The sequence below is a fragment of the Eriocheir sinensis genome, chromosome 30 (genome assembly GCF_024679095.1).
Source record: "Eriocheir sinensis breed Jianghai 21 chromosome 30, ASM2467909v1, whole genome shotgun sequence".
Classification (NCBI taxonomy): domain Eukaryota; kingdom Metazoa; phylum Arthropoda; class Malacostraca; order Decapoda; family Varunidae; genus Eriocheir; species Eriocheir sinensis.
The window spans coordinates 3,639,926-3,664,894 of NC_066538.1; the positions used below are offsets into that span (position 1 = coordinate 3,639,926).

The 24,969-nt window shown below is 40.1% G+C and overlaps 2 protein-coding genes across 4 annotated transcripts in view; one reads left to right on the forward strand and one right to left on the reverse strand.

The window, feature by feature from the left end:
- Positions 1 to 7,075, reverse strand: part of LOC127005464 (protein artichoke-like) — a 26,463-nt gene extending 19,388 nt beyond the window's left edge. The window contains exon 1 of the mRNA XM_050874354.1: positions 6,812 to 7,075. The gene's annotated coding sequence lies outside the window, so the exon portion shown is untranslated. The remainder of the gene's footprint in view (positions 1 to 6,811) is intronic.
- A 12,602-nt stretch (positions 7,076 to 19,677) lies between these two features.
- LOC127005466 (uncharacterized) overlaps positions 19,678 to 24,969 on the forward strand; it is a 38,559-nt gene continuing 33,267 nt past the window's right edge. The window contains exons 1-2 of one of the 3 annotated variants that reach the window (XM_050874355.1): positions 19,678 to 19,785; positions 20,585 to 21,485. In XM_050874355.1, the coding sequence (XP_050730312.1) occupies positions 21,438 to 21,485 (48 nt within the window). In that variant the 5' untranslated portion in view covers positions 19,678 to 19,785; positions 20,585 to 21,437. The remainder of the gene's footprint in view (positions 19,786 to 20,584; positions 21,486 to 24,969) is intronic. The other 2 variants (XM_050874356.1, XM_050874357.1) reach the window with 2 other exon arrangements.

Sequence of the window (24,969 nt, forward strand, 5' to 3'; positions counted from 1 at the left end):
CTCTTCCTTTTTTCCTCTCTCTCTCTCTCTCTCTCTCTCTCTCTCTCTCTCTCTCTCTCTCTCTCTCTCCTTCATGTCGTTATTCTTCTCTCTAACCTCTGCTCTCTTTTCCTCCTCCTCCTCCTCCTCCTCCTCCTCCTCCTCCAAGATCGTTCCACAAATTCTCTCCCTGTCCTTTCTCCCTTCTTATCTTCCTCCTTTCTCCTCCTCTCCTTTCTCTTTATCCTCCAAACCTCCATTCTCCACATCTGTTCTTCGTATTTCCTCCTCCTCCTCCTCCTCCTCCTCCTCCTCCTCCTTCCAAATCCTTTTACTTTTTTTTCTTTTCAGTTATAAGAGAGTTTTCTTCCACCTCTCTCCTTTACTTCTTCAATGTCTTTGTTTTCCTTTCTCTCTCTCTCTCTCTCTCTCTCTCTCTCTCTCTCTCTCTCTCTCTCTCTCTCTCTCTCTCTCTCTCTCTCTCTCTCTCTCTCTCTCTCTCTCTCTCAGGTGACATGTCTAATAATCCTCTTCTTAAGGTGATGTGAGGCCTAACATTAAGAAGACATAACACCTGGCTTAGTCCACGACCACCACCACCACCACCTCCACCACCACAACCACCTCCATCACCACCACCACCACCACAACCACCTCCATCACCACCACCATCACCACCACAACCACCAACACCTCTACCACCTCCATCATCACCACCTCCACCACCTCCACCTCTACCACCACCACCATTATCATCACCAAGGCATTCATTCTCACCACTATTATCTTCATCACGTTCGATTTCAACACCACTATCATCACCACCATCACTGTCACCACCACCATCACTGTCCACACCATCACCACTATGTCCATCACCATCTACACCATCACCACCCCCATCAACACCACCATCATCACCACCACCTATTGCCACTACCACTGTTGCCTACACTGTTGCAGCCTCCACCACCACCACCACCACCACTATCATCACCGCCACCACCAAGATTACCATCATTATCACAACGATCACCATTACCACAAGGAAAGTCATTACGGAGGAGGAGGAGGAGGAGGAGGAGGAGGAGGGGGAAGACTGAACAGAGGTTAGAGAGGAGGAGGAGGAGGAGGAGGAGGAGGAGGAGGAAGAGGAGGAAATATAAATGATGAAAGGAAGTGGAACAAAAAGACAAGAAGAAGAAGAACAACAACAACAACAACAACAACAACAAACACATTAACATAAACATCCTCACACACAATGCATCCTCCTCCTCTTTCTCCTCCTCCTCCTCTCTTCTTCTTCCTCCTCCTCCTCCTCCTCTCTTTTTCGTCTTCCTCCTCCTCCTCTCCCTTGACTTCCTAATCCTCTTCCACCTTCAAATCCTCCTCCTAATCCTTTTCCTCTTCCTCTTAATCCTCTTCCTCTTCCTTCTAATACTTAAATTTTAAATATCTTCTGTGTGGATTAATCGAGGATATAGAAAGGGTCAAGGAGTGTGTGTGTGTGTGTGTGTGTGTGTGTGTGTGTGTGTGTGTGTGTGTGTGTGTGTGTGTGTGTGTGTGTTAATCCTTTGAGCCAATTTACGATCACATTCACACGTTTTTTTTTTTTTTTTTGCAATGTCTTCAGAACGTGAGTCTTCTGTTTATTATTCTTTTTATTTCTTTCATTTTTTTCTTTTTTTTGGTTCTTTATTTACATTTTTCTAACTTTTTTTGTAACTCTTTCTTGTATTTTTTCTCACCTTATTTTTATTTCTCTTTATTTTCATTTCTCAAACATTTTTCTCATTTTTTTCATGTATTTTCTTCCTTCCTTTATTCTTATTTCTTTTTATTTACATTTCTCAAACATTTTTCTCGTTTTTTTTCATGTATTCTCTTCTCATCTTCATTTTTATTGATTTTTATTTACATTTCTCAAACATTTTTCTCATTTTTTCCATGTAATTTCTTCCCTCCTTTATTTTTTATTGTCTTTATTTGCATTTCTCAAACATATTTCTAACTATATTTCATTTATTTTCTTCTCACCTTTATTTTTAATGTCGTTATTTACATTTCTCAAACTTATTTCTTACTTTATTTCATGTATTTTCTTCTTACCTTCATTTTTATTTATCTTACCTTCATTTTTATTTATCTTTATTTTCATTTCTCAAACATTTGTCTCATTTTTTTCATGTAATTTCTTCTCATCTTCATTTTTATTTCTTTTTATTTACATTTTCCAAACATTTTTCCAACTTTTTTCATGTATTTTCCTCCCAGCTTCTTACTTTTCATACTGACCATTTAATTTTGTATCCTTAATTCCTTTCTCTCATCTGTATATTTTACTTTTAATATTCATACCGTTGACATTTATTGCTTTTCATATATATTGCTTGACTTCGCCCTAAAATAAAACCGTGTGTGGACTGCGGTGTGTGTCTGTGTGTGTGTGTGTGTGTGTGTGTGTGTGTGTGTGTGTGTGTGTGTGTGTTTGCCCGTCACGTACATAAATCAACACACACCAACAAGTTCACGTCGAAATGTAAACAACACTACATATTTTTCTTGTATATTTTTTTTTCTATCGTGTCCTATTTTCTTTTTTTCTTTTCCTAATTCACTTTCTCGACCCACATGCGTTTTTCTCCTCGTTTTCTCTTCTTTTCTTTCTTTTCTTTTGTGTGTCATTCCTTTCCTCTTTTTCTTCATCTCGTTTTTATTCCTTGCATATTTTTATTCTTTTCTACGTAAAGGAGATTTCAGATGTGAGCATAAAACGTATTTACCCTCTCTCTCTCTCTCTCTCTCTCTCTCTCTCTCTCTCTCTCTCTCTCTCTCTCTCTCTCTCTCTCTCTCATCATGTTTTCCTATTTGCTTTCTTTAATACTTATCTTTTCTAGCCTTTTTCTGTCTTTTTTTCTCGACCTATCTTTCTATCCTTTCCTTTTTCTATATTCTTTTCTTCTCTTCTCTCTCTCTCTCTCTCTCTCTCTCTCTCTCTCTCTCTCTCTCTCTCTCTCTCTCTCTCTCTCTCTCTCTCTCTCTCGAGGTGTGAGGTCGCAATGATAGTTTGGATTAATGCCACAAAAAAATACATATAAAAAAACTTACTAGAAATTATGTAAAATGATTCTTCGTTATATACTCATTTTTTTATTCTATTTCTTTTCCTCTTCCTCCTTTTCCTCCTCATTCTCCTTTTCCTCCTCTTCCTTTTCATTCATCTACATTCTTTTCATCATTATTCCTATTCCTATTTTAACGTTTCCTTTTTTCACTATACCTGGAATAACCTGAACTCCAACAGGTTAATTGGTTCCAGGTGAGTGTTCGGGACAGGTGAGAGAGGATGAGGAGGAAGAGGAGGAGGAGGAAGAGGATATGAGAGGAGGGAAAAATGAGAGATAAAAGAGTATTGATGATAAAAGAGGAAGCGTGGATAGAGGAGTGGACTCGAATGGAGGGAACAGAGTGGAGAGATAAGTGGAGGAGGAGGAGGAGGAGAGGAAGAAGAGGAAGATTAAAAAGAAAGATGAGAGAGAAAAGAAGAGTGGCAGGATGGAGGGGGTAGTGGAGAGAGAAGAGATGAGAAATGGAGGAAAGAATAGAGGAGATGGAGAGAAACGAAAGAGGAGAGAAGAGATTTTGGAGAAGAGCGGAGATAAGAGAAGGAAAACGGAGGGAAGAGGAAACAGAATACTGGAAGAAAAAAAATTGTAGAGTGCATACGAAGAGGAGGAAGAGGAAGAGGAGGAGGAGGAGGAAGAAGAGGAAAGCAATAAAAGAATAAGAGGAAGGGAATACTTGGGAGAATTGCATCTTGGAGTAAGGGAAAGAGAGGGGAGAGGAAGGGAAGGGAAGGAAGGGGGGAAGAGGGGAAGGAAGGGGAGTGAAGGGGAAGGGGAAATGGAAGCCTCCTCACCTAACCTGTTGCCCCTTCGTAAACCCTTCCCTGTGTGTGTGTGTGTGTGTGTGTGTGTGTGTGTGTGTGTGTGTGTGTGTGTGTGTGTGTGTGTGTGTGTGTGTGTGATTTCAAAAGAGAACGAAGGAGGAGGATGACAAGGAGGAGGTGAAGGAGGACAAGAGGAGGAGGAGGAGGAGGAGGAGGAGCTCGAGGGAGAGTGGGATAAAAGGAAGAAAAGAGAGCGGAAGGAAGGAAAAAAAATCCAAGTGTGGATATTCGATACAAAATATTTGAAAAGCAACGAGGAGGAGGAGGAGGAGGAGGAGGAGGAGGAGGGGGAAGAATGGAGGAATCTGAAAACAGCATAATGACTAGGTGGAGGGAGGAAAGAAAGGAAGGAGGAGGAGGAGGAGGAGGAGGAGGAGGAGGAGGAATCGAAGTGAGAGGAGAAGGAGAGGCAAAGAAGAGGAAAGGAGGTTGGATGGAGGAGGAAAGGGGTGGTAAGAGGGGGGTAGGAGGAGGAGGAGGAGGAGGAGGAGGAGGAGGAGGAGGAGGAAAAGGAGGAGAAAAGAAAACGAATACGAGACGAAAGAAAATCATTAATGAGGACGATTGGGAGACAAACAGAACGAGTCACACACACACACACACACACACACACACACACACACACACACACACACACACACACACACACACACACACACACACACACCACTTGACAAACATAAAAGAGAGAGAAAACAAACACCCTTATTCAAACACCTGAGCGCCATCTACCTACATTAATCACCTGCAAACATAAACAAACACCTGCCGAAGCAATTAACATAAAAAAAACACCAAAGTTCGATAATAGACAAAATACATAAAACAGGAAATAAATACGATAAAAAACAAAATAAAGTAAAACAAAGAGAAGTGGACGATAGCAACACAACAAACACTAAAATAAGATAATAATAAAAAATCTAATAAAAAGGAAGATTGGTGAGCAGGCAAAACACGAAAGAGAAATACAAACAGAAACAAACGATAAGGAAACAGCAAAAAGAAAAAGAAAGAAAATGATAACACAGACGATATAAAAAGCAAATAAAAAAGTAAGGAAGTAAATATCCGAAATAAAAAAGGAGGAAAAAAGGAGCAGAAAGTAAAAAAAAAAATAGTAAAAAGTAAAAAAAAATGAGTAGAAAGTAAAAAAAGGAGTAAAAAGTAAAGAAAAAGGAGTAAAAAGTAAAAAAACGTAGAAGGAAAAAAAGGAAAAAGTAAAAAAAAAGGAAGAAGTAAAAAAGAAAAAAAGTTAAAAAAGTATAGGAGTAAGAAAAGTAAATCAATAAAAAATGAAAAAGATGAAAAGAAGCAAAGAATGAGTAAAAAAGTAAAGCCGTAAAAAGTAAAAAAGAAAATAAGAAATAAAAAAAGTAAAAGAGTAGAAAAAATAAAGTAGGAGTAAAAAAGTAAAGAAGTAAGAAGTAAAGAAAGTAAATGAAACCGACACATCAAATAATAATAATAAGAAGAAGAAAATAAATGAAAATAACAGAAAAAAATAATAAAACAGGTTAATATAAAACTGAAGAAAAACACCAAAGAGTAGTTTTTAACATTTCCAGACACCAAGAAAAAGAATAAGAAATCATTATAGAGAAAAAAGAAACTTCAAAGAAACCGATAAAGCAGAAAAACAAATGACCTTATATTTTTTTTCTTTATTCCTCTTCCTCTTCAGTCATTTTCTTTTTCTTATTTTCTTTCTTTATTATTTTCTCTCTTTCTGACTCTCCTTCCTTCCTTTCCCACACTCCTCAACTATTAAAGAAAAATAACTATCAACACCAAAACTTTGCACTTAAGCGAATGACGGATGGCGAGCAAACACACACACACACACACACACACACACACACACACACACACACACACACACACACACACACACACACACACACACACAGGAAGTCTTAGTGAATTTCCATCGCCAAAGACAATCACCATAAACACTTTGAGGACTAATTTCCCTTCTCTCTCTCTCTCTCTCTCTCTCTCTCTCTCTCTCTCTCTCTCTCTCTCTCTCTCTCTCTCTCTCTGTGCTACATGAACCTGTAATTACTCACGCTTAACGCACAAACACACACACACACACACACACACACACACACACACACACACACGGATAAGATGCAGAAAAGAACGAAAACAATAAAATAAATAAATAAAATAAAAACATTAATGGCCCGCACCTCGCCGAGTCTCATTAGGGAACGGAAAAGTATCTGAAACCTTTAACGTGATTTTTGCTCCGCTGAATCATAATTGCGTCCTCGAAAACACACACACACACACACACACACACACACACACACACACACACACACACACACACACACACACACACACACACACACACGTACCATGTTTTCATATTCATTTGTCTTGGTACTTTTTTTTCTTTTCCTGTCGGTATATACGTCGGCATAAAACAAGCAAACACACACACACACACACACACACACACACACACACACACACACACACACACACACACACACACACACACACAGAATCGTACCCTTACCACCCATCTGTCTCCCTACTTTTTTCCATGTATCCTCATTAGCATAAACACACACACACACACACACACACACACACACACACACACACACACACACACACACACACACACACACACACACACACACACACACACACACACACACACACACACACACACACACACACACACACACACACACACACACACACACACACACACACACACACACACACACACACACACACACACACACCAAACATACCAAACAGACACATTCACACTCAACCACCCCCTTCAAACAAAACACACATACAAAACACACAAACACACACAAAAAAACATCAAAAAAACACCAAAAAAACACCTACGTGAGAAACATTGCGCGTCTCAAGGCTCTTCGGTGACCCAGGATGACCTCGCCACGCCGTGCAACATGAGGTCAAGTCAACAGGAGGTCACACAGTCCTCCTCCACACCTCTACTTGACCCTGACCCTCGCACACGCCCGCACGCACATGCTCCCGCCAGGTACACACACACACGCACACACACACACACACACACGAGCGGGTTAGTGGAGTCTTCACATAAGCAAGGGGCCGACAGATGCACACACACCCTGCTCGTTCGCTTGCCGGCCCACTACTGATGACAGGCTGACTCTCTCTCCCTCTCCCTCTCTCTCTCTCTCTCTCTCTCTCTCTCTCTCTCTCTCTCTCTTCGGTTGTGGCTTTTTCGCGTTCTTAGGAGTGGTTTTCAGGTCGTCTTGTATCGTAAAACCGCCTTAGTTATCCTTTTCTTGTCATTTTTTTCCGCTTTTTAATTTCCTTTTTCCTCTTTTCCTTGCTTTTTTTTTCCTTTTTATTGGTATTTTTTTCACTTGCTTTGTTTTCTAATTCCATATGGCGTTTTTTTTCCTCTTATTTTTCTTCCTTTTTTCGTTTTTTTTTATCTCATTCACATTTCTCCCTTATTTCATCTTTTTTCCTTTTCCCCTTTATTCACCCTTCCCCTTATTTTCTTTCCCTTTTTCATCCCTTTCTTTTTTTATTAATCTTTTTATCCCTTATTTTCTTTCCCTTTTTCATCCCTTTCTCTTTTTTATTCATCTTTCTCCCTTATTTTCTTTCCCTTTTTCATCCCTTTCTCTTTTTTATTAATCTTTCTCCCTTATTTTCTTTCCCTTTTTCATCCCTTTCTCTTTTTTATTAATCTTTCTCCCTTATTTTCTTTCCCTTTTTCATCCCTTTCTCTTTTTTATTCATCTTTCTCCCTTTTTTTCTTTCCCTTTCTCTTTTTTATTAATCTTTCTCCCTTATTTTCTTTCCCTTTTTCATCCCTTTCTCTTTTTTATTCATCTTTCTCCCTCATTTTCCTTCCCTTTTTCATCCCTTTCTCTTTTTTATTCATCTTTTTATCCCTTATTTTCTTTCCCTTTTTCATCCCTTTCTCTTTTTTTATTCATCTTTCTCCATTATTTTCTTTCCCTTTTTCATCCCTTTCTCTTTTTTATTCATCTTTCTCCCTTTTCCTTCCATTCCTCTTTTTTATCATATTCTCCTTTTCCTCTTTTCACATTTCTTCCTCTTTTCTTCTTATCCACCTTCTTATTCCTCTCCCACTCCCTTATCTTGTTCCCTTTCTCCCTTATTCTCTCCCTTTCCCTTTTTATCACGTTTTTCTTTCTCCCTTTTCACCTCCCTTTCTCTTTTTTCCTTATTCACCTATCTCCCTTTCCTTCATCTCCCTTCTTTATCTTATTCAGCTTTCTCCTTTTCCTCCCTCTCCCTTTCTTTTCCTACTCACTTTCTTCCTTTTTACTCCCTTTCTCCCTTTATATAATCTTATTCACCCTTCTCCCTTATTCTCTCCCTGTCCTTTTCTTCCCATTTCTTCCACTTACTTTTATTTGCTGTTTATTTCTTCATCTTTTCCCTTACTTTTTTATTTACTTTTCCTTTACTTTTTTCGACTTGCTCACCTTCCTGCCTTTTTTTCTCTCCCTCTCCCTTTTTTTCTCTCCAAGGTCTCTGGAGGTAAGGAAGGTCGTCAAGTGAATGAGGCCCAGCGGAGGAAAGGGAGAGAAGATTTTTGTACCTCCACAGAATCTCTCTCCTCCTCTCCCCTCTCCTCCTCCTCCTCCTCCTCCTCCTCCTCCTTCCCTCTCTCCTTTCTACTCTAAATTCTTCCATCTCATCTCCCTTTGCACTCTTGTACCTTTCCTCACGGTTTCCTCCTCCTCCTCCTCCTCCTCCTCCTCCTCCTCCTCCTCCTCCTCCTCACCATAACTTTCCCCTCCTTACTCTTCCTCCTCATTTCTTCCTTTCATCCGTGTAATGCCTCTCTCTCTCTCTCTCTCTCTCTCTCTCTCTCTCTCTCTCTCTCTCTCTCTCTCTCTCTCTTTTCTCTTTTTTTTCTTTTCCTTATCCTTCTCTTTAATCTTCCTTTTATTTCTTCTCATTTCTTAATCCTTCTTCTTCTTCTTCTTCTTCTTCTTCTTCTTCTGCTTCTTCATTTCATTTCCCTTCGTTTCTCATTTCCCCCATCATCTCTTTCGCCTAAACTTTCTTAATTATTTTTTTGTTTCCCCTAATTCCTTTTCCTTCCCTTTCCTTTCTCATCCTCTTTCTTTTATGTGAACTATCTGTTTGCCATCTCCTTGCTGTTGGTTTCTCTCTTTGCTTTTTTTTCCTTTTCTTATTTATTTTTATTTTATTTTTACTTTTTTATTTTTAATCCTATTGGCTCCTACGGTTTCCCTTTATGCATCGTTTCACTTTTCTTTTTTTTCTTTTTCCTTTATCCTTTCAATCCTATTCTACTTTTCTCTTCTCCCTTACCATCCTCTTCCTTTCTCTCTCTTTTTCACTTTCCCCTCTTTTCTCTTTTTCTTTCCTTTATCTTTCTCTTTAATCTTCCTTTCATTTCCCTTCACTTCTTGATTCTTCTCTTTCTTCTTCTTTCATTCTTCCTATCCTCTTCTTCTCTTCTGTTCTCTCCTTACTTTACTTTCACTTTCCTTTCCCCTCTTCTTCCCCTCCTCTTTCCCTCACTTTCCCTTTCTTTTACCTGCGTGACGTGACCAAGATGACTCAAGGAGGTAGGTCAAAGGTGAGTGTCTTCAAGGTGATGTTAAACGACTTACCTCTCTCTCTCTCTCTCTCTCTCTCTCTCTCTCTCTCTCTCTCTCTCTCTCTCTCTCTCTCTCGCATTAGATTCCACAGAGAGAGCAAGGAAAGGGTGGGAGGAATTACGAGAGAGAGAGAGAGAAGTGATTCTTTTCTCCTCACCTGCTCCTCCTCCTCCTCCTCCTCCTCCTCCTCCTCCTCCTCCTCCTGAAGCTCATATCTCCTCCTTGTCGTGTGCTTAACTTCCTCCTCCTCCTCCCCTGCTTCTACTTCTTCCTCCTCCTCCTCCTCTTCCTGTCTCATCATTTCACCTCCTCCTCTTCCTCCTGCTTTCATTCTGCTTCTTAACTACCTTTTCCTCCTCCTCCTCCTCCTCCTCCTCCTCCTCCTTTTCCTCCTCCTCCTCCTCCTCCTCATTATCATCATCATCATCATCATCCTCATACAACTTGCTACTAATTACGCCCACATCATCCTCTTCTTCCTCCTCCTCCTTCTTTACTATCCTCCTTCCATGTCCTCTCCTCCTCCTCCTCCTCCTCCTCTTTTCTTCCTTCCGTTTCTCTTCCTGCAGCCACACCCTCTTTCAATCTCCTCCTCCTCCTCCTCCTCCTCCTCCTCCTCTTCCTTCCTCCCACTAACAGCCACTCCGCTCTGACCACATCCTGCAACCGTGTCTAGCAATCTTGTCAGTTTTAAAAATATATCTTGTTTTATTTTGTTACCCCGAGATCCTGCCCTGACCACCACCACCACCACCTCCATCATCACTACTACGGGTCCCTTCTTCTTCATCATCTTCATCAACAATACTATCATCATCAGTATCATCATCGTTTTTTATTCTTCCTCGATTATTTTTTTTCTTTTCTCCTTCGCTTTTTATTTATTTTTTATCTTGTTCACCTTTCTTCTTTATTTCCTCTCTTTCCTTTTTTTTTTTTACCTTTCCTTTCCCATTATCCTCCATCATGTCATGTTTTATTACTTCAAGATTATGTTTATCCATCACCACCATCATCATCACACTACCACCACCACTACCATCACAATCACCGTCACCATCACCATCACCATCACCATCACCACCATCACCACCATCACCACCACCACCACCATCACCACAAGCGTAACACAGGAAGCAGCATCACCTGGGGGAAAGGAAGAAGGGGAGGGGAGAAGAAGGGGGGGGTGAAGGGGGTGGCCGACGGGGGGGGGGGGGTAACATCCGGGCTGCAGGTGGTCAGAAAAGGGGGGCCGGGGAGAGCGGGTATTTGATTATGCTTACACACACACACACACACACACACACACACACACACACACACACAAGGATGGTCGTTACGTGTAATCTGTTTTCTTTCTTGATTTTTCTTCTCCTCCTCCTCCTTCTTCTCCTCCTCCTTCATCTTCCTTTTTTCTATTCTTTCCTCCTCCTCCTCTTCTTTCTCCCTTCTCATTCCTACCATCATCATCTTTTTTACCACCCTTCTCCTTTCCATTCTTTTGTTCTTCCCTTCTTTCTTCACTTCTTCCTTCTCCTCCTTCTTTCTCCTTTTCATGCTCTCTCGTTCCTTCTTTTGTGTCTCTTTCCTGTTCTGCTTTTCTTTCCTCTAACAAGTTAATATTAATACCAAAGAAAAATCAACAACTCCCTCAAGAAACTGATCCAGAAAGAAGTCTAATGTGTCTTCATCATCTTCCCTCGTGGTCTTCGTAAAGCACTGAAAAATATGTCGTGAAGGTCTGAAGTTATTAGGTATGTATTAATTTAGCGCATGTATAGGAAGCTTGGGATTGTAACTTATACATGCCGGCCTCTTGCAGACTTAATTCATACGTTCTTTTTGTTCTTATGTTCTTATTTTTACGTTGAGGCAGCGGAAGAGGGAAAAAGAAGAGGAAACAAAAATTAAGCCTGTTCAGAAATTTCCCCCTAACAAGAACCGAATATGAATGATTCTTTTTGTATTTATTTTTTTACAACAAAGGATACAGCTCAAGGTCAAAAAAAAAAAAATGAAAATAAAGCCCGCAAATCACTGCTCCTATGAAAAAGAGTTAAGAGGAGTGGCCGAAAGAGAGGTCAAAGGTCAAAGGCCGAAAGAGAGGTCAAAGAGAGGGAGGAGAGGTGTTACCCTTAGTAGGTTATTTCTGGGATCTAAATACACAGGGAGTATACAAGAGGGTCCAAATACAGATGTTAACCATACAAAATTACGTTTTCCTCAAGACTTTACTATTAGAAAACGAAATTATTTTATGGATAGACTACGTAGAAGATGGTTAACGACGGACTGCGCAATATCGGGGACATGAACGACGCTCTTATTCCGCACTATAACCATAATATATACGACAACACAACACCATAACCATAATAGGCTCCCTTCTCCCCCTCTCTCCCTCTTTTCCTCTCCCTCTTTCCTCTTCCTCTCCCCTTTCCCCTTTTCCTCGGCCTCCCTTCTCCCTTCTTCTCCCCTTCCCTTCTTCCCTCCCTTCCCCTCTCCCCCTTCGCTCCTATAAATGTGAAAGGAGAGGGTTGGGGGAGACCGATGAGGAGGAGACATAGAGGCATGTGCCACCTCCTCCTCCTCCTGTCACACACACAGCACAAGCAGATACAGTGACTCCTAAGACTTCATTTACTAATCTCTCTCTCTATTCATTAATCCCACTCACTAAAGCACTACACTACTGCACAAGGAACAAATAAAAATAAGTACTACAGCAAAATCACCAGTACGGTATATATACATTTCAGGGCTTAGACACTCACATTTGATAAGGTTTTCATAGAGGTTATGTTAGTATTTCCATGAGGGGTAGTTTTATGAGTCTAGGGACAGTTGGACAAGACTTCTGGGACATGAACCTAAAATAACACTCAGGAGAACAAGACTAATCTCCTTTCTGCCCTTGGAAAATTTGATAAGGCTTTTGTAGAGGCTGTGTTAGTATTTCCATGGGTAGTTATGTGAGTCTAGGGACGGTTGGACAAGGCTTCTGGACCATGAACGTGAAAAAAACACTCATGGGAATCTGATTAATCTTTTTTGTGAACTTTAGAAAAACACAAACACGCACATTTGATAAGGCTTTCCTAGAGGCTGTGTTAGTATTCCCATGGGTAGTGTTATGAGCTTAGTGATAGTTTGACAAGACTTCTGCACCATGAACGTGAAAAAAACACTCATGAGAACTTGTCTAATCTCCTTTCTGGACTTTGGAAATACGCACATACACTCACATTTGATAAGGCTTTGGTGGAGGTTGTGTTAGTATTCCCATGGGTAGTTTTATGAGCTTAGTGATAGTTTGACGAGGCCTCTGCACCACGGACGTGAAAAACACACCATGAGAACCAAACTTATCTCCCTTGTGGCCTTGGGAAACAGTTGTTGTGATAGCCGATAGCGTCTGAGAATATGATGCAATAAATAAACAAATAAATAAATAAAGTAAAGACAACTGTGAGAACCAAAAGCATGCATTGACGTTACTTCTAAACAAAAACCTCTTCCTTCACCAGCACCCCCTCCTCCTCCTCTTCTTCCTCCTTCTTCCTCCATCTCCCTTCCTCCCTTTCTCTTATCTTTCCCTCACCCAACTCCAAACCACCCCTCTTCTCTCCACTTCTTCCTTTCCCCCTCCTCCTCCTCTTCTTCCTTCCTCCTCCTCCATCTCCACCTTCCTTCCTTGCTCTTAACTTTCCCTCACTCAACTCCCAACCATCCCTCTTCTCTCCACCCATCAATTAGGGAGAGAAAATTACCTCCAAACAGCGTCGTGCAGTGAAAACCGATAAACACACACTAAATGGATACCCGGGAAAGCATTGATTTGGCAGGGAGGTCAGCAGCCCCTTCCTTCCCTTCCCTTCCTTCCTTTCCATCATCCCTTTCCCTTCTATTTCTCTCCTTTTCTTCCATTTCCTCTCCTTCCCAACTCTATTTCTACATCCCTTTTCCTTCCCTTCCCTTTCCTCTTTTCCATTATCCCTTTCCCTCCTTTCCTTCAGTTCAGATACCTTGTCTCCTTTTCCTCTCCTTCTCAACTCTATTACTATATCCCATTCCTTTCCTTTCCCCTTTTCCATCAATCCTTTCCTTTCCATTTCTCTCGTTTTTATTAGTTCATTTACCTCGTCTCCTTTTCTTCTCCATCTCAACCCTTTCCCTTCGTCCCTTTCCTTCCCTTTCCTTCCCCTTTTCCATCATTCCTTTCCGTTATGTTTCTCTCTTTTTCTTCAGTTCATTTACCTCGTTTCTTTTTTCTCCCTTTCTCTAAGCTATTACTACATCCCTTTCCTTCCTTTTCCTCCGTAATTCCCTTCTCCTTCTTCTTTTGTCTCTCCTTTTCTTTCCACCTTTCACATATATCCTCGTCTCGTTTTCCTCTGCTTCTTAATCCTATACTCCTACGTCCCTTTCCTTCCCTTTCCTCCTTCATTCCCTTTCTCCTTACTCTTTTCCCTCTTCTTTCCTTTCCTCCTTTCCCATTCCTCCTCGCAGTCTCTTCTCACTTTCCCTTCTCCTTTCTCTTTTCCCAATTCTTTCCTTTCCTCCTTTCCCATTCCTCCCTCTCTCCCATACTTCCTTCACTAAGACTTGCAACACAGAGTCAACTTAGGTCGGTAAACTGTTGCAACAAAGCACTTCTACGAAACACACACACACACACACACACACACACACACAATTGCATTTTGTAGTTCCCGAAAGTTTCAGTCAAATACCCGTAGAGTTTGTGCGGGACGGAAAATAATAAAATATAAAAAAGTTACATGTCGTGGTGGTTCAGAATGCATGACTCACACTCGCCTTCCGTTAACACACACACACACACACACACACACACACACACACAGTAGTGGCAGCCTTCACACTTCTCACACTGTACCATGGAAAAAAAAATGGAAAAAGAAAAAAGGAAAAAGAAAAAAAAGTATAAAAAGATAAAAAAGGAGTAGAAATGAACATGCAATATAATATAATAACAAAACAACTTCTAAGTAAATAATTAATACTAAATCTCTCATAAACACACACACACACACACACACACACACACACACACACACACACACTAACATTAATAAAAAAGCAAAAAAAAAATATAATTATTAATAATATAGAGAGAGAGAGAGAGAGAGAGAGAGAGAGGGAGGGGCACGTTCTCGCATGCATCACGTGTCTTGGCCGACAATCAAACAGAAAATACAGGTTTGGATGAACGCACGAGACACACACCTCCATCCCAAGGCGCCTCTCTCTCTCTCTCTCTCTCTCTCTCTCTCTCTCTCTCTCTCTCTCTCTCTCTCTGATAATATTCCTTCATAACTCTTACCTCTTCCTATTTATCAATATTCCTGCACTCCTCCTCCTCTTCCTCTTCCTCCTCCTCTGCTTCTTCTTCCTCCTCATGTTCTTCTTTTCTCTACCTTTCTCTTTTCTCTCCTCTGCCTCCTGACACCTAAGGAAGAACTCCAAAGAAAAGAAGATATATTAATAGTACAAAAAATCGCAGTAATTATTAGATATTTTTACCACTGTCTATTAACACTAAATGATCAGAAGTTATTAGTAATGTTTTGAGAGTTCAAAGTTGACGTTTGAGGATAAAATAAAGGAAGATTTGCTTGTATTTACCTTGTGCTGAGCCTCTCCTGCCGTCGTGGCCTGATGGTGTCCACTGCCAACGCTATCTTGTGTCTGCGCCTGGACAGTCTGGTACCGCTTCCTCTTCAGATCTTCACTGCTCATGACCCGCGCAAATTTGTACGTAAAAATCATCTTTGTACTACGTAATCACTTTCCCTTTGTACGTTAACCCTTTCTTTGTATTACGTTAACATTTTCTCTTGGTACGTAAACACTTTCTTTGTACAATGCCAAAACTTCCTTTCTGTACGTGAACACTTTCTTTGTAAGTTAACCCTTTCTTTGTATTACGTCAACACTCTCCCCTAGTACGTAAACACTGTCGTGGGGTAAAATCAACCCAATATACCCCCTCGTACACCCCACCACGCGCGACCAGGGACACGATACTAGCTTTCTCCGCAAGACCAACCAGCAATGAGAAGCTACCGGGCACGCCACCACGTCAGCGCCAAGGGCCGGACAGTGATCACGTCGAAACCAAAGTGAAGGGGTTTTAATGCCCCACGTAAGTATAAGCGCAGAAGACTCGTGTGATTTGTTAACTTCCATGCATAACAGGATTGATCAAGACACTTACCTTACAGATGAACTCACACCTGAAAAGACAGAAAAAAGTCGTATTAGTCATTGAAATACAGCACTAGAAATAATAATAATAAAGATGACTATTAGCCTTTCAAATGCACATAAATTGATAAAGGTCTAAGTTTTAAGATAAATAATAAAGAAACTGGGATAAGAAAAAAAGTGCAAATTGAGAGGTTGGAAAAATAAGAGAGTAAAAAGTAAAGAGATGAAAAAGATGGGATGGAAAAACTTAGATGATGAAAAAGAAATGAAAATACGCGAATAAAACTGAAGAAAATAAAATAGAGCAAATAAAAGAGAGACAGATGGAGAAAAGACCAAATATAGACTAAACGAGAACAAAATAAAAGAGATGAATAGGTAAACAACAAAGAAAATAAAAGAGACAAAAAAAGATCAAGTAAACAGAGAAAGAAAAAAAAAAGATAAAAATAGACGAACAAAACTTAAGAAAATAAAAATAAAAGAAAAGAAAAGGCAAAGAAAATCGTATAAAAAGAAAACAATAAAAAAAATAAAAATAGACGAATAAAACTGAGATAAAAATGAAAAATAGAAAAAAACACAAGACAGAAGATCGAAAAAAAGAGAACCTACATCGATACCAGGTGAGTTATGAGACGGACAGGTAATAAATCAATTGGGGGTCTTGGTGGACAGGTGGGAGGACAGGGACACGGTTGGACAGGTGAGGCGAGCGAGGAGGAGGCAGACAGGTGACAGGTAAGGCAAAAAAAAAAAGAAAAAAAAATAATGTGACCAGTGACGATGATGATGATGGTGATGATGATGATAGTGGAAATTGAAATGTTAAGTTAAGTAAGAGGAACAAGAACAAGAAGAACAAGTATAAGAAGAAGAAATGGAAGGAAAAGAAGAGGAAAAGGAGTATGAGACGAAGGAGGAGGAGGAGGAGGTAAAGAAGTTGAAGGAAGCGGAGACCGAGGAGGAAAAGAATAAAGGTGAAAGAAAAAGGAAAAGGAGGAAAAAAAGAAGAAAAATAAGGATGAAAAGGAGGACGAGAAGAATATGTAGAATAAAGAGGAAGAGGAGGAAAAGAAGGAAAATAAGACGTACAAGGATGAAAGGTGAAAGAGAAAAGGAAGAGAAGGATAAAAAGGAGAACGAGAAGGATAAGAAGAATAAGGAGGAAGAGGAGGAAAAGAAAAAATACTAATGCCGAAGAGGAAGAAGACAAGGAGGAGTAGAAGAAGAAAAATGAGGAAGCATAAAAGAGAAGAAAGGAAGATGAAAATTAAAGTAAGTAGAAGAAAAGGAGAAAAATAAGTAGAAATTGAAGACCCACTCTGCTACCTCTGCCGCTCCCCCTTCATCCCTTCTCCCCTTCCCTGCTTCCCCTTCCTCCCTTCTTCCTCCCCCCTTCCCTTCTTCCCTTCCCCTAATCCTTACTCCCAATCCCTTCCCTTTCCTCTCCCTTTCCCCCTCTTCCCCATCTCTTAATTCCACCTCCCTTCCATGCTTCCCTTTCCTCTCCCTTTCCCTCTCTTCCCCTCCCTTAATAACACCTCCCTTTCTTTGCCCCCCCTTCCTCCCCTCTTCCTCACCCCTTCCCCTCTCTTCCCCATCTCTTAATTCCACTTCCATTCCCTGCTTCCCCTTCCTCCCCCCTCCCCCTTCCCCCTCCTCTCCATCGCCCACGCCCACGCCCACACACACTCCCTCAGCCTCACCTGCCCTTGTTTTCACCTTCCCTGCACACCTGAGGGGGCCAAGACTACCTTACATGGTGTGTGTGTGTGTGTGTGTGTGTGTGTGTGTGTGTCTGTGTGTGTGTGTGTGTGTGTGTGTGTGTGTGTGTGTGTGTGTGTGTGTGTGTGTGTGTGTGTGTGTGTGTGTGTGTGTATGAGTGAGTTGCTTTTTGCGTGAGAAGTCAAATAATGAAATAAAAATATGCTTCAGTAACTTTTTTGTGCTTTTATTATTAGTAAAAAAAATATATATAAAAAGTGAAGAAAAAAAAACAAGAATAGGATTTGCGATTTAGGGAGTGAGTGAGTGAGTGGGTGAGTGCGTGAGTGCGTGTGTCAGTCAACCACTCAATACAACAGTAACACACACACACACACACACACACACACACACACACACACACACACGGAACGAATACATTATATATCTTTCCGTGTTATGAGGGTGGAAGCGGAGAGGGAGGGTAGGAAGGAGGGAGGAAAGGAGGGGAGAGACAGAGGGGAGGGGGGAGGGGAGGTGGCATGAGAGTGAAGGGAGGGGAAATGGGGGGGAGTGAGGGGAGGCCTACAGTCATACATTAGGCCTATCAAAGCTAAATTCACACTATCTTAGGCCTGCTGATGGGATGGGAGGTGATGGGAGGGGAGGAAAGGAAGGGGAAGGGAGAGAACGGGAAGGGGAGGGGGGGAAGAAGGGAGGGAATAGGAGGGAGATCAGAAGAGAGAAAGAGCAAAAGAGAATAGGGAAGAAGGAGGAGGGGAAGGAAAGGGAGGGGAAGGGAGAAATGAGGAATGGGAGGGGGATGAAGGGAGGGAATAGGAGGAAGATCATATAGAAAGAAGAGGGAGAAGGGAAGAGAGGCAGAAAATAGGGGAAGGGAAGGGAAGGGAAAGAAGGGGAAGAGGAGAGAGGTGATAGGAGGGGAGGGACGTTAGAAGGAAGGGAATAGGAGGAAGATTAGATAAAAAGAAGAGGGAGAGAGAGGAAGAGAGGCAGAAAGAAGGGGAAGGGAAGGGAAGGGAAGGGAAGGGAAGGAAGGGGAAGTGGAGGGAGGTGATAGGAAGGGAAGGACGCTAGAAGGAAGGGAATAAGAGGAAGATTAGATAAAAAGAAGAGGGAGAGAGAGGAAGAGAGGCAGAAAGCAGGGGAAGGGAAGGGAAGGGAAGGGGAGGAGGGGAAAAGGGGAGGGGAGATTAAGTAGGGAGGAGATTTTAGGGAGAGGGGAGAAAGAGAGGGGAATTAAAAAAGAAAGAAAAGAAAAAAAAATATTCCGTTTTTTTCCTTAATTTTCACAGTCCACCTTCCTAAATAAAAACAATTAATGGACTAACAAACAAATAAGTAAACAAACAACTAAGTCCACGAGTGAATAAATGAATGTTTGAATAAATGTAATAAACTCACGAAGCTGCAACATATAGGAAAGAATGTGTGTGTGTGTGTGTGTGTGTGTGTGTGTGTGTGTGTGTGTGTGTGTGTGTGTGTATTAAATTGTATGACCGTTGGTTTTTACAGTAACAAACAGCCTGCCACCAATAATTTAGAGAGAGAAGGAGAGAGAAAGAAAGAAAGAAAGAGAGAGAGAGAAAGTAAAAAGGAAAGAAAGAAAGAAAGAAGGAAAGAAAGAAAGAAAGGGAGAATGTTAAAAGGAAGAAAGAAAATGCAAGAAAAAGAAAAAGTAAGGTAATGAAAGAAAAAGAAAAAAATACATAAAGAAAAAAAAGGGAAAAAAGAAAGAAGAGAAGAACAAAAGAAAGTTGGAGAAAGAAAGAAAAAAGAAAGAAAAAAGTAGGAAGAAAAAAGAAAAAAAGAAAAAAACAGGAGAAAGAAAGACAAAAAAAGAAAAAAAATAGAAGAGAAAGAAAAAAAAAGAAAGAACAAAAGACCAACAAAAACAAATATATGAGAAAGAAGAAAAACAGGAAAAGAAAGAAAAAATGAAAGAAAACAACACCAAAATAAACACAAATAACAACAACAATAACAATAATAACCAACCATGCAATCAACACATAACAAATAAAGAAAAAATAACAAAACTCGCATAACACACCACCATCACCACCACCACCACCAATGACCCCTCGAGTGATCCTCCCCTCCCTTACCTACACCCAACCCAACCCAGCCAGCCAGCCAGCCAGTCAGTCTCCCTCCAGCAGCCGAAGAGGGAGGGTGTGTGTCGTTCGCCTCTCAGTCTGCCTCTGAGAAACGGGAACTGTGTGTGTGTGTTTGACGGTGTTTGTTGAGGTGATGATACGCTTCTTAATCTTGGGCGTGGAGTAGAGGGAGTGTGTTTTAGAGGTTTATATGGCCAGTTAAAATAGTTTCTCGTCTCTTAGTGAAGTTTTTAAGCATACAAACACGTGTGAGTGCTGTGTGTGTGTGTGTGTGTGTAGACGTGACTAGCCGCTGGTAAAAGTCCACACACACACACACACACACACACACACACACTCACATAAAAAGTTACCCCTGCACACACCGAACTTTAACACATTCTGTCTGTCTGTCTGTCTGTTAGTCTGTCCTCCTGCCTACCCCTCGCATGCATAATCTCTTCTTCAGCATCCTGTGGGTCACGATAGAGAGTCCTCCGGCATATCCTACACTCCTACGCATCCTAAATCTGTGTGCGTCTTTTTCCTCTTATCCTTACGTTATCTCCTTTTATTCTTTCCTCCTACTTCGTTTTATTCTCATTTCTCCTTTTTCTCCTTCATTTCCTCCTTTTCTTCGTCTCTCATTCGTATTACCAAAGCTACAGGACTCTCTATAGGCAAATGGCAAGTCCTTAACGCAACCTATCCTTAGCAAAACATCCTATTGGCACATCCTTCGCTCCATCCGTGATCCTAGCGCTTCTAAACTCATCTCGTTTAGTCTCGTATTTGGCTCGTGAAAAATAAATCCCAGTAAAAGAAAGGGAATAAACAGTAGGAAAAGGTGGTGAGAGATATTTCGTGTCCTGTCCTTCCCGGTTAATAAGTCCTGAGTTCCTACCGCATCCCTAGAGTGTCCTTAACGTGTTCCTTGATGTGTGTTTCAGCCGTGGGACTCGCGAGGTGATTAGTAGGACCCTAAATCACCGTGGAAAAATAACTCCCACCCAGAGAAAGACAAACAAGTGAACGGTGAAGGATTAAGCGAACCAAGACGGAAAAAAGAAACCCTTGAAAAATAAGACCCAAGAAAAGAAAGACAGAAATAAAAACAGTGAAGGAGTTAAGAGCCGTAAAGGGGGATAAGCGGACAAACGGAGAATAACGGAGATAAACAGAGAAACATAAGATAAACAGACATAAAGGAAATAGCGAAAAAAGAAGAAAGGCGAAGAATAAAGTGAGGAAGGTGTTAAGAGAAGGTGGAAAAGAGGAATGATGATAAATAGGAAGAAGTGAAAGGGGTGAGAAAAAGAGAGAGAAAACCGCGTAAAGAAAAGTGATTAGAGAAAGAAAGAAGGAAAAAGAACGGAAAGAACGGTCGTGTTGAGATCAGTAAAATAAAGTATAAAAAAAAAAAAAGTTCTGAAAGTGAAAAAAAAAAGAACAAGTACCACAAAACAACGAAAAACTGAAAAAAAAGAGGAAAAGAACGTTAAAAAGGCGCTAAAGAGAAGAAGAACGGCGGTGTTGAACTACTACTGGTGGCGTGAACTTATGGTAGCGGTGTTGACGTGGTGAGGGAAAGGTGTTGAAGAGGCCTTGTGTGGTGTTGGTGAGGTACTGGTGAACTTGTACTGGTGGTGGAGTGGTGAAGGAAAGGTGTTGAATAGGCCCTGTCTGGTAGTGTGGTACTGGTGAACTTGTGCTGGTGGTGAGGAAAGGTGGTGACTAGACCCTGTGTTGTGGTGGTGGTGGTGAGGCAGTGGTGGTACTGGTGATGAGATGTGAAGCCTGGTGATGATCCTTTCGCTGCCCACTGACGCGGCGCTGGAAAATTATGTCCAGGTAAGAGTTTTATTGTTTTATTGTTTTAGTAGTAGTAGTAGTAGTAATGTTATTGTTACTACTACTACTACTTCTACTACTACTACTACTGTTATTCTTTTTTTTCTTCTTGTTATCATTGTTCTTCTCTCTTCGCTTCTCTTGTCTCGTGTTATATTTCATTTTTTTAACTCTTGTGTAACTTTAAACTTTTTCGCCCCTATTCATTTACATTTTTTTTCTTTTTTGTTGTTACTTTGTCGCCTTTTTTTTTTGCAATTCTAGTTACTCTCGTGTGTTTTCTACTTAACCAATTTCCTCGATGTTTTTTTTTCCCGCATATTGCATTTATCATTATCCTTATTACGGTGAAGTCAACGTTTTAGAAATGGATAGGTTGTGGTTTTCGTGTTCACAATCCACCTATCCGCATATATACATCTTTTTTTCCTTTTCTGACAAGCTTCTATTTTAATTTACCTCGACTTACTACGGGTTTTAATTTTTTTATTCAGTCATGTTCGTATCCGTATTTTCTTCACTATTCTTCCCATCATCGTCATAATCACCATCGTCACCATCACCTTTAATACGGCCAAGTGTTTCTCGGGAGAATTTTAATGTTTCGCTGGAATTCGCATCGAGTTTACCTGCGCGATCATTAGTGGGCGGCTACCTGCACACACACACACACACACACACACACACACACACACACACCGATAGAGCAAGACATAAGAACCAGCAAGGTGTTGGCTCCATGTCCACACACACACACACACACACACACACAACACACACACACACCGATAGAGCAAGACATAAGAAGCAGCAGGGTATTGGCTCCATGTCCACGCACACAACACACACACACACACACACACACACACACACACACACACACACACACACACACACACGTTGACACAGACATACAGAAGGGAAAAAAAGAGAAAAATAAACGAGGAAAAGTGAGGAAAACGGGAAGCTTTGCCGCACGCTTGCTCTTTGCCTTCCGAGTAAAAGAGTAAACGAGTAAAAGTGAAGGAAATGTGTGGCGCTACCGACCGGCTTTTTCCTCCTTTATTTACTTACTTTTTGGTTTTGCTTTTCTCCTCATTTATTCTTTTTCTCGCCTTTTCACGGATAGTTTTTTTTATCGTTTCTTTCCTTTTCATTATTTTTCTTCTCATTTATTCCTCGTTTACTGTTTCTTTTTTTATTCTCATTTATACGTATTTTTTAATCATATTTCTTTCATTTATTTTTTTATGCCCTCGTTTCCTCCTTTTTTCAGTGTTCTATCATCTTTTTTTTACTTTTCTTTCCTTTTCATTACTTTTCTTCCCACTATTCGTCTTTTACCGTTTCTTAATTTTTTTTTTCATTCTCATTAATACGTATTTTTATTAATCATATTTCTTTCATTTATTTTTTTATGCCTTCGTTTCCTTTTTTTTTTACTGTTCTCTCATCGTTTTTTTACCCTCTCAAATGCGTTTTTTTTCTTTTATTCATTTAAATTTACTTTTTTCGTGATTTTCTTGAATTTATTTGCCTCATTCTCATTTAAGCTCTTCGTTTTCTTTGCTTGCTTTTGTTGTATTTGTTTTTTTTTTAATTCAAGTTATTTACTCTGTTATTTTTCTTTCGTAAGTTTCCTATTTTTTTTTTTTTACCTTTTTATTTATCTTTTAGTCTTTTTGTTTTGCTTACTCCTATCCTTCTTCTCTTCGTTTACTCTATCTTATCTTTTATCATTTCACTTACGCAATTTTCGATTTATATGTATTTTCTTTTCTGTATCGTATTATCAAAGGTGTTTTATCCCTTCTAAATATACTAAGACAATTTTTTTACATTGTGAATAAAATTGTGTATCTTTCAAGTCTTTTATCTACAATGCATTTTCTCATTAACTTCAATTCTTTTTTTTCCTCACCGACAACACACATTTTTCTTTCCTAATCTTTGAGTCACACTAAGTTATCTACAATACACATTTACTATACATGTTTTATCCCCAAATCTTCAATAGGAACTTACATACAATTATTTTTTTTCATTATCACAAACTTTCTTATTGCAAACTTTCCTCTTCAAACATTAAAACATTTCGCAGATTCCACTTTCAGATTCGCGTGTTAACTTCCTTCCTTCAATTCCCGTAAAACTTGATAACTTCTCGGCGACTCTTCACTTTTCAATCAATCAATGTCTCTCTCCCTCTCGCTCTCCCCCTCCCTCTCTCTCTTTCTTCCTGATCTCTCTCGCTTCTTCTCAAATGACTTTCCGCGCCGCCCACACAACTTTCCTCCTCAGCCCCGACTCTGCGCCTTCCCGGAATCCCTTTTTATTTGCTTCCGCGGCGACAAGGAACATTTATCAAAAAGGTGGAAAGTAGAAAACGGGGAACGAAAAAAGAAAGAATATTAGTGAAGGAGCAAAAAATAGTTAAGAAATCGCTTTTGTTTATTTGGCTTCCTTAGTGACGAAAGAATTGAGAGGAAAAAGAAGGAATTATTAAAGAAAGAAAAAAATTAAGAAATCGCTTTTTTTCGCCTCTCCCAAGTGACAGAAAACACTTAATAAAAAAAGAAGTAAGAAAAACAAGAGAAAAGAAGACAACAAAATATAAAGTTGACTAAAAAAGATACAAACAAAAATAAGGACAGACGAACAGACAGAAAAAAAGGAGAAAAATAGACAAACATAAAAAGATAAGTGAACAAATATAACACAAAACAGAGAGAGAGAGAGAGAGAGAGAGAGAGAGAGAGAGAGAGAGAGAGAGGCACCAACACCCTGAAAAATAGGTTCCTACGCGCGTATATATATTATTTTCCCCTCACAAACTTCGGCCGTCGTTTTTAGCGTTCGTTCGTTAAGCAAAAAGCGTCACGCAGAGCAACAACGAATTCCTCACCTTTTAGCACGACGACCCACGCGATGATGGGTGATGATGGTGGTGATGATGATGATGATGATGATGGTGATGGTGATGGTATGATATGATGACCTCGTGTGATGATTAAAGTTTGTATCTCCACCGATAAAAAATAATGCAAAATGATATAAAATGAAGGTGATGATAATGATGACGATGGTGGTGATGATAATGGTGATGATGATGATGATGATAATGGTGATGCTATGATGACCTCGCGTGATGATTAAAGTTTGTATCTCCACCAAAAAAAAAATGATATAAAACGAAGATGATGATGATGATGATGGTGATATGATGACCTCGCGTGATGATTAAAGCTTGTATCTCTAGAAAACGAAATGAAATAAAATGAAAGTAAATAAAATAATAAACGATACAAAAGACAAAAAAATAGATAAGATAAGCAAAATAAAGCGTGATGAATAAAAGTTTGTCTGTATGTCTCCACCAAAAACAAAAATAAAATAAATAAAATAAAAAAGTAAACAAAAATAAAGTAATAAACAATACAACAAGCAACAGAAAAAAATCAATAAAACAACTACAATAAAACAA